This window comes from Serinus canaria, chromosome 1, assembly GCF_022539315.1.
Source record: "Serinus canaria isolate serCan28SL12 chromosome 1, serCan2020, whole genome shotgun sequence".
Lineage (NCBI taxonomy): Eukaryota > Metazoa > Chordata > Aves > Passeriformes > Fringillidae > Serinus > Serinus canaria.
In genome coordinates, this window is record NC_066313.1 from 81913670 (window position 1) to 81929854 (window position 16185).

The window sequence follows — 16185 nt, forward strand, 5'->3', positions numbered from 1 at the left end:
GTGCTGTATTTATTGCTTTTTTGACTCCATTTGTACCTTACCTGTGTGCTTTTTCTTTTAAACTGGCAACTCTTCCAGGCGAGCTGCATCCATTCCATCACTCTAACACTGTAGCATGCTTTCCTGTTTGCTGTACTCTGTTAGAATGCCTGGCTCCTATTGAATTGGAGGCAGAAAGGGAAGATCATTTCTTCTCTTGGCCACTGTGAGACGTGTAAAGGAATGTTAAGAGTGGAGAGGAAAACAGAAAACTTGAGAGCCATAGCTAGGACTATGAAGCCTACAGTAAAGCAGAGACCTGAGAGAGTCAGAACACAGGAGAGTAAGGAAGTAAGCTGAAATTCAGAGCAGATGGGAAGAACTTCCTTGGGAACGCAGGAGCACAACAACAGCTTGTTGCTGCTCAGAAGGCCCCTAAGTTGTCAGTAACTATGCCTTGGAGCAAGAATTGGTGTGAGATGATCACTGACAGCTTCTCAGATATGGTTTTATTTTTGTCCTGTTTGTCTGCTTGCTTCTGCTTTGTTTTGAACACAAATCTGCCTTTTTGAATTTATAAACCTTTTTGTAAAATCTGAGAGCTTACTGTATGTCAGGTCAACTTCAGAATACTAATCAGATCAAGGTCTTACTCCATCCTTGAGTAATAACACTGTGACCTATTTGATGTGTATCAAAACTAAGTAGACTTAAACCAATCATGTTTGTTGTGTTGTCAGCAGTTGCTGACCAACATAAAGAGAAATCCTCAAAACTTTCATTTTTATAAGTTACTACTATTGTTAAAGGGAAGAGAAGTTTTTAATGGAGATGTTGTTTTCAGAGTGGCCATTGGAAACTATTTTTTTCTTTGCTCCCTGTCCAATTTTTTTTTTGTAGTGACAAAAGGAGCAAGAGGCAAGATAATTTGACAGTCTTTTTTAAAGAACTCATGCCAAAATTCTTATTTGTTCCTTCCTTGCCCTAGTTTTTCTCAACACTGCTACGTCTAGTCAAAAATCTGCAGCTATTTCATGACATTACAGGTCTACAAGGAAATTTTTAGGTCTGTTTCAGCTAGGGTTGGCTGAATTGCTATTCAACTTCTATTCTTTTTGAATTTTTTAATGGTTTGCGGAAAAAAAATCATGACTTCTGGGTTATAACTTTAGGTAGATAACAGTACTTTATATCATGTTTCTGTCCAGCATAATATAACCTTTCTTCAGAAAAATTGGTGGTGAGCGAAAGAACTGAGTGAGTGGTTACTAAAAACATAGTGGAAGAAATATCAGGGTGTTTTACTTTTTTACTGACATTCTTGGTGGAAGCATTTTAAGGTCTTTACTTTTGTGTATGTTATTTTTTTTAAGTGTCATTTGGGTATAACAATTTTGGATGAATTTAAATTATGGAGTCCTCAGAATCTATACTGAGGCTTCCAACAATGGGAAAAAAACCCTCAATTCTGAAAACATTTTAGTTCCCTATGTGTTTTTGCCATTGAGCACACTTAGGTTAAAGGTTCTGTTGTTGTTCAGTTTATCCTCAGTAGTTAAATATGCCCAAGTCTTATCAACCACATGAATTTTGAAAGTGTTTATTATTGCAGTGTTTCAGCAGCAGAGGAAATGAAATGTAATACCCGTTCCTTTGCATACAAAAAACAGTCATAATCATGCTCTTCTGTATTGAGGTGAGAAGCTGCAGTGTAAGAGAACTGCAGTTACCCTCATTTTATGCATTTGGGGTTCAGTTTTGAAGCATTTGCTAGTTGGTGTGTGTGTGTGTTCCAGGCAGTGATATTTGAAGTGTATTCAGTTGGGAACCTGCATTGAAGAGGAGTGTTTGAACAGTCAGTCCAGTTGTTCTGAGTGTTTCATTTACTGTCTGTTGCAGGGGTAAGGGTGATTACTTCAGGCTGGGCCACGGCACAGACGTGCACGTGCGAAAGCCGCAGGTTGTGGAAGGACTGAGGGGTAAAAAGATTGTGCACGTGGCTGTGGGAGCACTCCACTGTCTGGCAGTGACTGACACTGGGCAGGTATGTTGTGTGTCACCCTCCTTTCGACCATGCAGAAAGGAATAAACTGTTTAGGAAGGGAAGTATAACAGTATTGGTGCTGATTAAATGAAATAAAAATTCCTAGTTTTATTTCTTTGCTTTCAAAAGTCCAGCATAAATATAAGCAGAATTGTAATTTAAAAAGTATTGGTATTTAAAATATTAGTATTGGAGTTGAAATATTTTTGTCATAGTAGCTTTTGTTGTGTTTTCCTTGTATTATCTCATGATCAGTTTTCTGCTTCTTACTCTGGAAATGCAGCAGCAGTCATAGTATTCTGGACAGATTTTTCAGCTTTATCATAATATTGTTTCAGATCTCCAATGTAATTACTAAGCAATTAATTCTTCTGACTTACTGTGAACATTGAGTCATTTATGAATCAACTGATCAGTTATAATTTGGCAATAATTTATAAATTATCTGATAAAGTGCTGCTTTGATTATTTTTTTCCTTTTAATTTATGATAATGCCAGTATTATTTAAAGTGGTGGGGGGGTGGTGGAATGTCACTACAATAGGCTGTCTAAAGTGTCCTGGATTACTAGCACAAATCACAAACATTCTTTTTAGGGATTTTTAAGAAAGCACTTAATTGAGATAAGCAGTGAAGCCAAGTAATATGTGGAAATTTTTCCTGGCAGGTTTATGCTTGGGGTGACAATGACCATGGGCAACAAGGCAATGGAACTACCACAGTCAACAGAAAACCCACTCTTGTCCAGGGCTTGGAAGGCCAGAAAATCACTCGGGTTGCCTGTGGGTCTTCCCACAGTGTAGCATGGACAACGGTGGATGTGGCTACACCATCTGTTCATGAGCCAGTCCTTTTCCAGACAGCGAGGGACCCTTTAGGTGCTTCTTATCTTGGTTGGTATTTGTTGCCTTACATTGTTTTTCCTTTACTGCCATTGGAGTGTTTGTTTTGTGTGTGGTCTAGTAGGTGATAGAAGAGTGCAAAAGAAAAAAAATCACAAAACAACAATAATACACCTCTGGTTAAAAAAAAGCCCTAACCAAAACTCTTCATTAAAGGGGAACTTTTAAATTAAAATGCAGCATGCTTTCTCAAACACCCTAAGGAGTTTCTCTTTCTGGAGGTAATGATAGATGAATGCTACACTAGTATTAATCTTACACATTGCCTCTTGTTTCTAAGGTAAGTGAGTTAAGAATTAGGGAATCAAAACAGCAGTCTTTTGTGTTGAATATAAAAGCATCAAACATCTTGCAAATTAAGCTTTTTCATGACCAAAGCATTTGTACCTAATAAATATTCTTGTTATTTCAGAATTTTTGCGTAAGCAAAACTTGTTTTAGGTGCTGATCACTAAAATAAAATTCTGTCTCTTATTGCCTTAATCTTCAAAAGTGAATAACAAGATCAAATAGTATTTTATGAAAGCTCTTGTTGGAAAGCCACAGTATTAACTTTAATATTGTAACTGTAGGCACCGCAGTTTAAGAATCTCCTGTAGGGTTAATTTCAGTAATCTCTTCTGATTTAACAAGAAATTAAATAAACCATGTACTTTTATGTATTATACTATTAAAAGGTGCTTACCTTCTCTTTCCCCCTGCCTCTTTTTAGGTGTTCCTTCAGATGCAGATTCTTCTGCTGCCAGTAACAAAATCAGTGGGGCGAACAGTTCCAAGCCGAATCGCCCTTCCCTTGCTAAGATTCTCCTGTCCCTTGATGGGAACGTTGCCAAACAGCAGGCATTGTCTCACATACTGATAGCATTACAGATCATGTATGCCAGGTGAGCATGGAAACATTCTTTCTGTTGCAGAGCAAAATATGATGTAGCTTAGCATCTATTAGGGACTCTTGAGTCAGGTATAAACTGTTTTAACTCCTCAGGATGGGCCTAAGCTTCATCTAAATTTTCTTTTGATGTTGATGTTAGCTTTGTGTTGTTATGTTTAAAGAAGTTTCTACTACGTGGGGAAAAAATGTTCATTCAAAAGTGTTCAAATAAATAATGTAGGAACCGTGTAAGAAAATCATGATGGATGATATGGAGGAAGCAGTAGAGGGCAGAGTGGAGAAATAACAATAAAACTTTGCAGTGCTGTCATTGTTAGTAGAGAACAGAGTAGTCGTGCTAAAATTTACTAAGAGAAACTCATGGTAAATTTTTAAACATCAGGCCCAAGGGAGAATAACAATGAACTACCCTCTAGATTCTACAGCTTGGAAAACTTACCTTATTTTGTTAAGACAAGCTAATAAAATTTTTCAAGTTCAACAAGGGAGTATGATTAGGTTTATGTTAATCCATCCTAAATGATTTCAGGGATGCAGTTGTTGGAGCATTGATGCCTGCAAGTATGATTGCACCAGTAGAGTGTCCCTCTTCGTCACCAGCCCCCCCATCAGATGCCACTGCTGCAGGAAGCCCTGCAAATGGAGATGAGTGTGTGCTTGTGGGAGATATTGAGGAGAGGCTGAGCCCAAACCCATGGCAGGACAGGAGAGGGGAGGTAAAGTATCACATTATTTTTCTTTTCATTAGTTTGTAACGGTAAAGCTGACAAATATCTCAATTAGTTTGATAGTAGCAGAGATTAAAATATTCCTTCCTGCTGTCATTTCAGGACTAGGTTCTCTGCACATGTCAGATTTGAAAAAAACTAAACTTTTAGTGTAAGATCAGTTTTGAACTTTCAGAAAGCATTGTGTCATTTAAATGCAATCGTGATGATTTCTAGCAATATTTTAGAGATATTGAATTCATTTTGCAGGAATGATATTAAAAAAAAAGTCAAGAGTAGCAGAATATTTGACCATTATTTAATTAAATTTAGTTGTAAACTTAGATAACGGATGTAGACATGAAGCCCTGAATGAAATTCTACTATGTTGTTTCCTAACTGCTAACAAAGGTAGAAAAAAGAAAAGGCTTGCTACTGAAGAGGTCTTTTGCATTTATGAACTGTGAACTTGATATGTATTTTCAGGGCATGTTTTCTGGTTTGTAGACTTTTCTGCAGGCACTGATGTTTTTTGTATGTTTTTGTAGCAGCTGGCATCAAGGGGAGTGTTTGCTGTTTTATGCATACTAGGAAAAAAAATAGAAGCTAAAAATACAGGCAGTGAATCTGTTGGTTTTGAACTTATGGCTGTTTTTAAATTGCTGCTGTCTTTGAGCACTAGACCTTCTAATAAATACTTAAACTCTTAAAGGTTCTATGGTGTCTTGTTGAAGATTTCATGAATTCTCATTTGTTCTGGCTAGGTTGTTCCTTCAGAAGATGCTGTGACACCATCGGCTGTAACTCCCTCAGCTGCTGCTGCCTCTTCCCGTCCTTTCATTCCAGTCACAGATGATCCTGGAGCTGCCAGTATCATTGCAGAAACCATGACAAAAACCAAAGAAGTAATGTTGTCAATACTCTTCTCAACTCTTAAGCCCTTACCACGCTTTTCTCAAGCGGTTTTTCTGGTTTTTGTGCTTTAAAAATTACTTTGTAAATAACTGCAATTTTAAAAATCTGTGCAAGGACAGAGGGATGTTTGCTGTTTGTTTTGTAGGATGTGGAAAGCCAGAGCAAGGTGTCTGGCCCAGAGCCACAGTACTTGGATGAGTTTACAAGTCTCCTGGTACCAGATGACACGCGAGTCATGGTTGACCTGCTGAAGCTTGCAGTGTCCAACCGAGCGGGCGAGAAGGGAAGAGATGTTCTCTCAGCTGTGCTGTCTGGCATGGGCACAGCTTACCCACAGGTCAGCTTTTGTTTCTGTTACATTTTAACTGTGCCCTTTTCATACTAGCTTGCTGGAATACTTGCTTGAAATGGAAGTGCAGTTTGGCATCCTGAGAAACTTATTACACGTGAAAATTTGAGCTGAGCTTAAATGCATGTGAGCTTTATCTGTTTTAATGGAAATATTATGTGGATATATGCATGTGGTGCAGATGTTAGTAACAGACTAATTTCTCCATTTTTCATGCTGCAATTAGACATTAAGATAAAATCTATTTTTGTATTGACCAAGTGTTGGTGGGTATTTGAATGAAGCTGGATTAACTAAGCTCTATTTACTAGATCTGTAGAATGTCAGTTTAAAAACTTCCATGATGGGAGTTTTTTGGATCTGAGTTTATTTTTCATATTGATGCAGTCATTATTGCTAGCTAAAAATGCTGTTAGTGTAATGTATTGTTAATGATACAATAAATCTTCTGAACTTTTAAGATGCACATTTCATGCATTGAAGCTTCTAACTTTTTACAAGTGGGTGTGGGTTTTTTTTTTTGACATAGCCGACAGAATGTAGCAAGTAATAAATTATTTATAGAATATGTGTGTACAGTAATGAACTGAAAGCTTTTTAATATTTCTGTTAGCTTTACCTTTCAACTGATAATTTTCCTAATGAGTAACAATACATTTTTTTAAAGATTTCTAAAACTGTTACTCCTCCTGCCCAGTTTGTGGTGATTATTTAGGTGTATTTATATTGGGTTTGAGTTTTCCCAGTCACATTACGTACACACTCTATATGTCCACTTAGACATTAATTCTGTGGTTTTATCATTAATAGTGAATAGCTGAACAGCTTTGGGTTTGTGTGGAGTTTTTGTGTTTTGGAGCCAGAATTTTTATTAGAAACTCTTTTTTAAGATGAGTACCTTTGGCATTTCCTCCCTAAACAGGGTTTTGCAATATTTCATACTAGTTAAATATTTATGCCTTTCCATGCTGGTGTATGCTCTATAGCTTAGATTTATTAGTTTGCTTTTTCTATAAGGGAAAACAATAATTTGTGTTGTCATTTACTTACTGAAAACTGAAGTTTTTTGGCCCTTAGTTTTAGGAGTTTTTCTAGCTCTAGCACTACCAAAAAGAGTATTTTTGAGTTAATATGATGGTTTTGAATCAGATTTTTAAAACCAAGTTATTTATTTTAAATTTGGGAAGAATGGTAATTTGCTTAGATTTCTTTGATTAATCAAACATACGGTTAGTAAAATGTGTATTTTTCTTTTCTTAGGTTGCTGATATGTTGTTGGAGCTTTGTGTCACAGAGCTAGAAGATGTAGCAACTGATTCTCAAAGTGGTCGCCTCTCTTCACAACCAGTTGTGGTAGAGAGCAGCCATCCATATACTGATGATACATCTTCTAGTGGCACTGTTAAAATACCAGGTACAGAATTCTTAGTCTTATGTTGCTAAGATTCAATTTTTAGGCCTGCCTGCATTAAGTTGTTCCTTAGCTTAAAAAAATATGTATTGAACTTTTAAAGCCCTGTTATGGCTTTTTCTATAACATGGTCCTGTTGATGTCCATGATCCTGTTGCTATAAAAGGTATTTCTTGAGGCTGATTTCTTACATGCTGATGAAAATCTCAATTCTGTGCAGTGTGTAATCCTGGGTTCACTGGGTGTGATTCCAGGTGTGTATCATTGCTGTTCTCCATTCAGTTCTGAAGCTGAGAAGGACTGAGTCTTTGTCAGGTTTTGTAATCTAAAACTCATCTCCTAATCTTGAGCAAGGGAAATACTACTTTGTTTTAATCCTGTCTTTTCATTTAGTGCTTACTTTAGTTAAATACCTAGTGTGGGATTCACATTCTCTGAACCCGAGAAAAGCAGTGAGAGGAGCAGAGAAAAGAATGATCAAAACAATTCTTATCTCATTTGCTGCTCCTGTGTTGTGTAAAAGTAGAATGCAATATGAAAAGCGATGGTGTTTTGTTTCCTTGGCCTATCAGGGCCAAGCAAGTGTGCAGACTGTCTGTCAGCAGACAGTCACAAGATTCTGTGCAGTTGAGTTGAGTGCTTGTTTAGGTGTTGTGTAATATAGTATTGAATAATATAGTATAATAAAGTAATAAATGAGCCTTCTGATATCAATGGAATCAGATGCATCATTCCTCCCAGACACTGGGCAAAAATATCACTGATAACCTAGTACTTAGCAAAAGTTACAGATAACAAAGAGCTATCTGCCTTAACTGTAAATAGGCATTTTTTTGTCTTTTGCAACTTTACTTTTGAATGTTCTCGTGTGGTCTTTTGTCTGCTAGCCCCATTCACATGAGCTTGCTGTGATTTAAGCCTTGCAATGAGAAGAAATTGCAGTCAAATAATGTCATTAAATCAAAAGAAGTTATTTTTTATTAATTGGCACTATGGCTTCCAAACAACTGTTTGATGTCATGTGTGTTTCTAAAATGCTGCATTTTTCTGTGGTACTGGTTGCTTTGTAGAAGTGTGTGAACTCTTTGTTGCTGTTCAGGTGCTGAGGGGCTGAGGGTGGAGTTTGACCGGCAGTGTTCCACCGAGCGGCGCCACGATCCGCTCACCATCATGGACGGCGTCAACCGGATTGTGTCCGTCCGATCAGGTGCGGAGAGCCAGGGCCTTCCAAAAGTGTCCTTTGGGATTCACTCCTGAATGCTGGATGAAATGTGCCCCTGCCTCTGACTGACTTCTTATGAGGGATAGGCCAGTCCAAGAGAGGAAAACCCCTGTAAATTGGTACTGTCTCTTAAACTAAAAGGTTTTGCAGGATGTAGACACAAAGATTGTTCTTTTGTCTCTGGATATGGAGAATCTCTGGGAAGTGCATGTTTGGTAGTCCAGTTCTTCCAAAGAGCAGATGGAGTGTAAAATTCATTGTTTAGCACCCCTGCCAGCATGTGTGAATTTCTATATAATCAAAGTGTATTTTAACAAATTGGAAAGGGATACTTATTTTGCTAGCTTTTTCCTTTTCCAGGTAGTACGTAGAGAAATTTCAGCTTTCATATGGTCAAGACAAATACACTTCAGTTGTCAGTTACCCAAAATAATAGCTTGGTGCTCTTTCTTTCTGTTTCCTGCACTGGCCTTTTTATGTGACACTATATAAATTCTTCACATCTTTAATCTTGATTTCTCTGATTTAATTTTTAGGCACTATTAATTTCTAGTAGGTTTTGGAGGAATATTTTTAATCTCATCAGATTTTGTGTTGAACCTGCCCATTCACTACATTATATGCAAGGGTCTCAATAGCTGCTGCCTGTGCAGACCTAATGTAGGCTTTTCATGTTGACCCATTTTTCCTCAAAGGTGTTTCGTTACTGAGATATTTCTGGTTGGTTCCTGGCTGGAAGCTGTAGAGCTTTATTTAATGTACAGATTATTAGATATTTTTGTAATATGAAAGATAATTTGAAAATAGGACAAGGGATTTTAGTAAGCTCTTCTAGTTGCCTCCTGCTTGTGTTACTAGGCTATCTGCTAGCAGTGCTAAATGAAATTTTAAGACTTTTTCTTTACATTTATGTTCATGTATATCACAATGCTGTTTTTCTTGAATGCCTTTGTGTGATGTTTATACTTTTTAGCCAGTTGCTATTGATGAGTGGCTCTGTATTGGCTCAGACAGTGTAGCTGAGTATGTTTGTATTGCCTGCTCTAACAGGTCGTGAGTGGTCAGACTGGTCTAGTGAGCTGCGAATTCCAGGGGACGAGTTGAAGTGGAAGTTCATCAGTGATGGGTCTGTGAATGGATGGGGATGGCGATTCACAGTTTATCCTATCATGCCAGCTGCAGGTAAGGTATCACATACAGCAGGAGGCTAGGAGTAGATTTTACTACTACTATACTACTTTGTTTGCTTTTTACACTGCACTTACTGCATGGTATTTACATGCCAAAGTTCAATAGTTCATTTACGTTTATACTAACAAAACACTTTCATTCATACTTAGGAAGCATTTTCATCTAAGTCCTGAGAGGTGCACTTGTACATAGAGAAGAGAGAAAAATATTTTGTAGCCACTCTAGTTTGCCTCTTCATCAGTGAAGAGAGGATGCTTCTGGGGCACAAGTCATCTGAAATTTTTTAAAATCCATCTGTTTTAAAATTATGTAGATTAAGTCATGAAAGTACATGTTTCTTCCTGTCTCTTCGGAGGGAAGTAGAATAGATAACTCATGCAGACTAGTCCTCTAGAGGGCTGTGTTTGGTCAAACAAGTCCTGCCTGTGTTCTGTTCTTATTTCAGTCTGAGGACAAACCTTACCCAGCTTTTTTTATGTTGTTCCTTTTTGTTTCTTGCAGGCCCTAAAGACCTTCTCTCAGATCGTTGCATTCTTTCATGTCCCTCAATGGATTTGGTTACGTGTTTGTTGGATTTCCGCCTAAATTTTGCTTCCAACAGGAGCATAGTTCCTCGCTTGGCAGCTTCTCTTGCAGCTTGTGCTCAACTGAGTGCTTTAGGTGAGTATAGTCTTAAAATTAGGTCTGTTTTTTTTTTTTTTTTGAAGTTATGGTGATTGTTTTAAATACTTATGTTCTTTGTGTGCTTGTTTTCCCTTAGCTGCCGGCCACAGAATGTGGGCCCTGCAGAGACTGCGGAAGCTGCTCACCACGGAGTTTGGCCAGTCCATCAACATCAACCGCATCCTGGGGGACAACGAGGGAGAAACACGAGCTTTGGTAAGAAGGCAGTGCTGCTCTCTTCTTCACATTTGTCACATTAAGGTTAAAGTGCTAGCTCTGATGTACAACATTTTTTGTGTTCATGGCAAAATAGGAAATGGGCAAATTAATACTCTTCTTGCACAGGTCGGCAAGTCTGTAGAAAATATTCCAGTTTAGAAAAGAAAAAATGGCTAATTCCAAAACTTAACAGGTGTGCTTTTTGAATTGCCAAAAAGGGGTAGAACTAATATGTTTTGGACAAGTGGATGGAAATGGTGTTTCACGCAGCTAGTTGTAGGTTGGAAAGTTACTTCTGTTTTGTCACAGTCATCTAAATAATATACTTTCTGTAATGCATGCACGATGACTAACTTTCTGGTTGTGTGGTGTCTCTAGAGTTTCACAGGGAGTGCTTTAGCTGCTTTGGTTAAAGGTCTTCCAGAAGCTTTGCAGCGACAGTTTGACTATGAAGACCCCATTGTGAGAGGTGGCAAACAATTGCTCCACAGCCCTTTCTTTAAGGTAATGCAGGACAATCAGTAAAGACACATTAAAATAGTTGTGGGATTTTTTTGAGATGTGCTAAGCTCACTTAGTCCTGTGTCAGTAAAGTTTACTGACAAAATCAAAATCCTGCTTCTAAAAGGAGAATCAAATAGGCAAAACCAGAATCCTGCTTCTTAAGGGAGAATCAAATACACAAATGAAAAATGAAGAGTTCTTAGCTCTTCATTAGGCAGAGAAACTCAGGAAAACATCTTGTAAGCACACCTTTTGGTAAGTGATTTCGAGTTTTCCTAATAGGAGTGTTGTATATTTCTATTTAGTTAGTTTAGTACTCTAAAAGTTTTTATATCCAGTTGGAAAAAATGAAAATGTCTTAAATGGATCCTGTACTGCAAAATAAAAATGAACAAGTTGAGGAATTCTAGAGAAGAGCAAGAAGAATAAAAGGTGAAAAGCCTCCTTTGTAGTATAAAAGTGAAACTAAGAGGGTGTGGCTATCTTAACGGAAAGAAAATCTTAAAAGTTTATAGAAGGAGGAAGTAATATGTTGTTTAAAATATTAACTTGAAACATTGATTTTAAATTGAGTCAAACTGAAAATCAATTGAAAATTTGTTGAGTTGTAGAAAAGAGACTTATTTTAGAAATGGAAGGTTGAGCACATGGGATTTGATGTGGAAAAGGTAATTAATCTGGGAATGTTTTTCACAGGGAGGTTATGAAAATTTTTGGATTGAAAGAGGAAATGAGATACCTAACCATGTGAGATAGTGGGGCTACACTTGATGTTACCCCATCCATGAGGACAATGAAGATGGCTCTTAGTGATTTTTAGACTAATAATGTATTTGAGGCTGTTCAGCCCCTAGTGGCCTATGTACAGTTCATCTCTATCAAACGCTTACTGATTTTTATTGCATATTTTTGATATGTCTCTGAAATGTTTTTTCAATTGTCTGAAGGTGCTTGTGGCTCTTGCATGTGATCTGGAGTTGGACACTCTGCCTTGCTGTGCAGAGACACACAAATGGGCCTGGTTCAGGAGATACTGCATGGCATCCAGGGTTGCTGTGGCCCTTGATAAAAGGACACCCTTACCTCGCCTTTTCCTTGATGAGGTACTGCGGGAATACTTGAAATGGTTAATGGAACATGTGAAAGTGTCTCATGTAAAAAGATACAATGAGTTTGAGCTACTTTGTGCCAACTGTGATAGGAGTAATGTTGTTTAATGCAAAATATTTTGCAGGTGGCAAAGAAAATCCGAGAATTAATGGCAGATAATGAGAATATGGATGTTCTGCATGAGTGCCATGATGTCTTTAAGAGAGAACAGGATGAGCAGCTTGTCCAGTGGATGAATAGGTAATTTCTTTCAACTGTTACTGGTTTGGTCTTGTGATACTTTGTTGTACAATGATAAACTGCCATTTTTGTGACTTTTAAAAAGCTCCTTTGTTTTGCATTTCCTGCAGACGACCTGATGATTGGACACTTTCAGCTGGAGGCAGTGGAACCATTTATGGTTGGGGTCATAATCACAGAGGACAGCTTGGTGGAATTGAAGGAGCAAAGGTCAAAGTCCCAACTCCATGTGAAGCTCTTGCCACCCTTAGACCAGTGCAGTTAATTGGTGGTGAACAGACTCTGTTTGCAGTGACTGCTGATGGAAAAGTAAGGATACAACAAGTGATTACTTACCAATGCTCTCTTAAAATATTTCACCCTCACTCAGAATGGGTTTGGCTAAATGAAAAATAGTGTGCACAGTACAGGGTTCATTATTATTGATAGGAGTAACTTTGTTTTATTTTTTTTTTAAAGAATCTCAACTGTACCAACTCCACCAGTATTTTCTAGGATTACAGTTACTGTTGCATTATATGGTTGAAACAAGAAATGTAGTTGAGTTCTCAATTCAAAAATGTGATCAGATTTTGTCAAACAAAGTTGAGTATGAGCAGCCTGCTCACAGAATTCCCTAAAACAGGGGTGATTATTTCTCTCTAACAGGGGAGAGGTATAATGTGAGATTGTTCACTGCTGGCTAAATGCGAATTAGATATTGCAGGATCTAATTTCCTGGTGCTGAAATCCTGGGTGAAAAGGAATCTCAGTGTAGAAGTTTAGTGTAAGGTGTAGGAGAAAAAATCAGTACATGAATTTGAAAAGTTTTAATTTTTATACAGATGGTAGCTGTTAAGGATGTGATAGAGAATTTCAGCTATAGCTTTGTGTAACAGTTAAATTTATCTAGTGAGGTACTGTAATGATTCCTTGGAGTCAGTATCATCCTTGTTAATAATTCACAGAAGGGTAAAGAGCAGGATAGTGGTATTTCTTGACATCATTCTGTTTAAAGATATTATTCTCAGAGAGACAAAAAGAGTGAAAAACAGTAATTGAAACTATTTATGGGGTGGAAGGGAAAGAAGCAACTGTGTTTAGGTGTGTATATTCTACAGAAGAGAGAAAGAAAACTAGAATAGTGCTGCTTGGAAGGAGAGCTATGGGCAATAGATGATTCTGTAATGATATCAAGCAAAGCTATGGTCCCCTGTTAGTTTTACAAAATAAGCTTTCATATTTCACACTAAATCCATTAATCAGTGACAGTTCCTATTGACTGGAATGTAGCCACATTTTCCCAAATATGTTTGGTGAAATATTTCAAAATATTTCCTAATTTTCCAAAAGAGAGAAACTAAGAAGCTTGCAAGAAACTGTTTTTTTTTAGACTTTCTTTGAACTGCATTCTGACATATATACATTAAGAATTCTTCTTTAGAATTAATTTCTAGGGAATGTTCTACGTGAGGCAAACAAAACTAAATTTTGTTCTTTACTTTAAAGCTGTATGCCACTGGATATGGAGCAGGTGGTAGGCTTGGAATTGGAGGAACAGAATCAGTTTCTACTCCAACTTTACTGGAATCCATTCAACACGTGTTCATAAAGAAAGTTGCAGTGAACTCAGGAGGAAAGCACTGTTTGGCATTGTCTTTTGAAGGAGAAGTTTATTCCTGGGGTGAAGCAGAGGATGGCAAACTTGGTCATGGAAACCGAAGGCAAGTAACACTTGAAAATGTTACTTAAAAAAAAAAGATTAATGGATACTTATCATAGTTGCTGTATATTAATGAATTTTTCTAGTCAAAAATAAATCCTTAGGATATTAAACTGTAGCAAAGCAGATACTCAGCGATTTTAGGTGTCCTCATTTTAAGAGAGGACTCTCCGTCCAGTGGTGAATGTGAGTGGCCTATCCCAGAAGTTTTGTCCAGACAGATGTTTTCTTTTCAGCCCTTGTGATCGCCCTCGTGTGATTGAGTCTCTGAGAGGCATAGAAGTGGTGGACATTGCTGCTGGGGGAGCACACAGCGCTTGCATTACAGCTGCAGGAGACCTTTTCACATGGGGAAAAGGACGCTATGGACGCCTTGGCCATGGAGATAGTGAGGACCAGCTGAAACCTAAACTGGTAAGAAACCTTTGGAGCAGTCAGCAGTCTCAGTCCAGTTAATATCTTCTGATTTATAAATTTTTGCATTTCTGCATACAAAGAATGAAAGGGCAGAACAGTGGCTCGTGTTTTCAAGAAATGAACGAGCTGCTGTGGTTGAAAGGATAAAATCAAAGAGGAGCTGCAGAACTTTGCTAGTAGTCACCAAACAGCTTACAAGGAATTTATTTTAGAGATGTAAAGAAAATTTAAAGAAATATGTGAAGTTTTGTGCTGCTTTAAATAGTGGATTGTGCCATCTGGGATCTATTTCAAGTAGTGGCAAGGATAGGAAGGAGATGATGTGGGTCACCAACCTTTTACTTTGTTTTTCCAAATCCCATACTTCATCGCTAGGTGGCATCACTTCAAAAGATGTCGACTAAATTCAGATTATGATGCAAGTGCCCAAAAATTTTAAGCTAGTAAAAGAATACTTGAAAATAAGATTTTTTTTTTCACATACTGTATTCAGTACAAGCCCAGAACGCCTGAAATTATTTCAACAGAATATAGTCTTTGATAACCTTAGGTGTTTTGTATTCTTCTCCCTGACATTGAGGTAAAAAAATTCAGCTAGTTCACCAATTAAAAGACAATAAATTTAAAATATCTTGTTAGTTTTCATTTTGCTGTTTGAAAAGAGCAAAGCTCTTAGAGTTGCCTTTATTTCCTTGTTCCTGTGCTGTTTCAGACTTCTAGTTCCAGTCATCATCTCTCTTAGCTGAGTTTGTCATCTTTCATGAAACTAGATAACTGAGTATTTTAAGGTAAACAAAAATGGGTGATTTCATTCCAGGTGGAAGCTCTCCAGGGTTACCGTGTGATTGATATAGCCTGTGGCAGTGGAGATGCACAGACACTGTGCCTCACTGATGATGATACAGTCTGGTCCTGGGGTGATGGAGATTATGGAAAACTTGGGAGAGGAGGCAGTGATGGCTGCAAAGTACCAATGAAGGTATTTCTGTGTAATTTTTTGGCACTTTAGAAGTTATGATGTTGGTGGAGAATACTGAAGACAGATTTGTCAATATGGGCAAACTTTCATCCATCCTGGAACATCAGGATTCTTCTGGTGGTTGTTAAGAGTGAACTTTGCAGTAACAGGACTTTAAGCTTAGTGCTGCCTGTTAAAGTTGCACTTGAAGGTTTTTCTTTGGAAAACATTGCTGGTGTAAATAATACTGCTAATTTTAATTTTGGTTCCAGTCAAAACATTAGGTTTTGCCAAGAAATCTTCATGTATCCTTGTGTTAATAAATTTGCAACAGTCATAAGGTCAGTCCAGAAAGGGGTATCAATTCATTGCAAAGTAATCTTACTGTATATTAAACCCTTTCTGTGAATGCATGGTTGACTTGAAATTTCTTCACATGTTATAGATGAAATCCACATAGCCATTAAATTTGAGTTCCAGCATTTGTTATGAAGGAGAACGTTGCTTGTGTTTGAGAAATGTGTCTGTCACTGTGAATAACTATGCACAGTGGATTTTAGCTCTTAAATCAAGAATTATTTGGATACAGGTTCCCCATTCTGTTTCCAAATGTTTCCAGCATGGTGTAACATAATGTAAAAATACCTTGTTTGTTTCCTCAGTCAGTCCCGTAGGTAAAGCAGCATGAGGTCCTACACAGAATAAATAGGAAGTGTCTGCTGGAGATAGAAATATTTTCATTATGTCAGCAGATTCACAC

The 16185-nt window shown here is 37.6% G+C and overlaps 1 protein-coding gene across 3 annotated transcripts in view; it reads left to right on the forward strand.

Moving 5' to 3' along the window:
- Nucleotides 1–16185, forward strand: part of HERC2 (HECT and RLD domain containing E3 ubiquitin protein ligase 2) — a 102843-nt gene that overhangs the window by 70992 nt on the left and 15666 nt on the right. For all 3 annotated transcript variants that reach the window (XM_030234801.2, XM_030234802.2, XM_050981304.1), the window contains exons 64-81: nucleotides 1879–2023; nucleotides 2691–2916; nucleotides 3638–3809; nucleotides 4347–4533; nucleotides 5289–5429; nucleotides 5585–5776; nucleotides 7049–7202; nucleotides 8299–8406; nucleotides 9472–9603; nucleotides 10114–10272; nucleotides 10373–10491; nucleotides 10873–10998; nucleotides 11946–12101; nucleotides 12233–12348; nucleotides 12459–12657; nucleotides 13837–14051; nucleotides 14287–14464; nucleotides 15285–15446. In XM_030234801.2, the coding sequence (XP_030090661.1) occupies nucleotides 1879–2023; nucleotides 2691–2916; nucleotides 3638–3809; nucleotides 4347–4533; nucleotides 5289–5429; nucleotides 5585–5776; nucleotides 7049–7202; nucleotides 8299–8406; nucleotides 9472–9603; nucleotides 10114–10272; nucleotides 10373–10491; nucleotides 10873–10998; nucleotides 11946–12101; nucleotides 12233–12348; nucleotides 12459–12657; nucleotides 13837–14051; nucleotides 14287–14464; nucleotides 15285–15446 (2887 nt within the window). The remainder of the gene's footprint in view (nucleotides 1–1878; nucleotides 2024–2690; nucleotides 2917–3637; nucleotides 3810–4346; nucleotides 4534–5288; nucleotides 5430–5584; nucleotides 5777–7048; nucleotides 7203–8298; nucleotides 8407–9471; nucleotides 9604–10113; nucleotides 10273–10372; nucleotides 10492–10872; nucleotides 10999–11945; nucleotides 12102–12232; nucleotides 12349–12458; nucleotides 12658–13836; nucleotides 14052–14286; nucleotides 14465–15284; nucleotides 15447–16185) is intronic.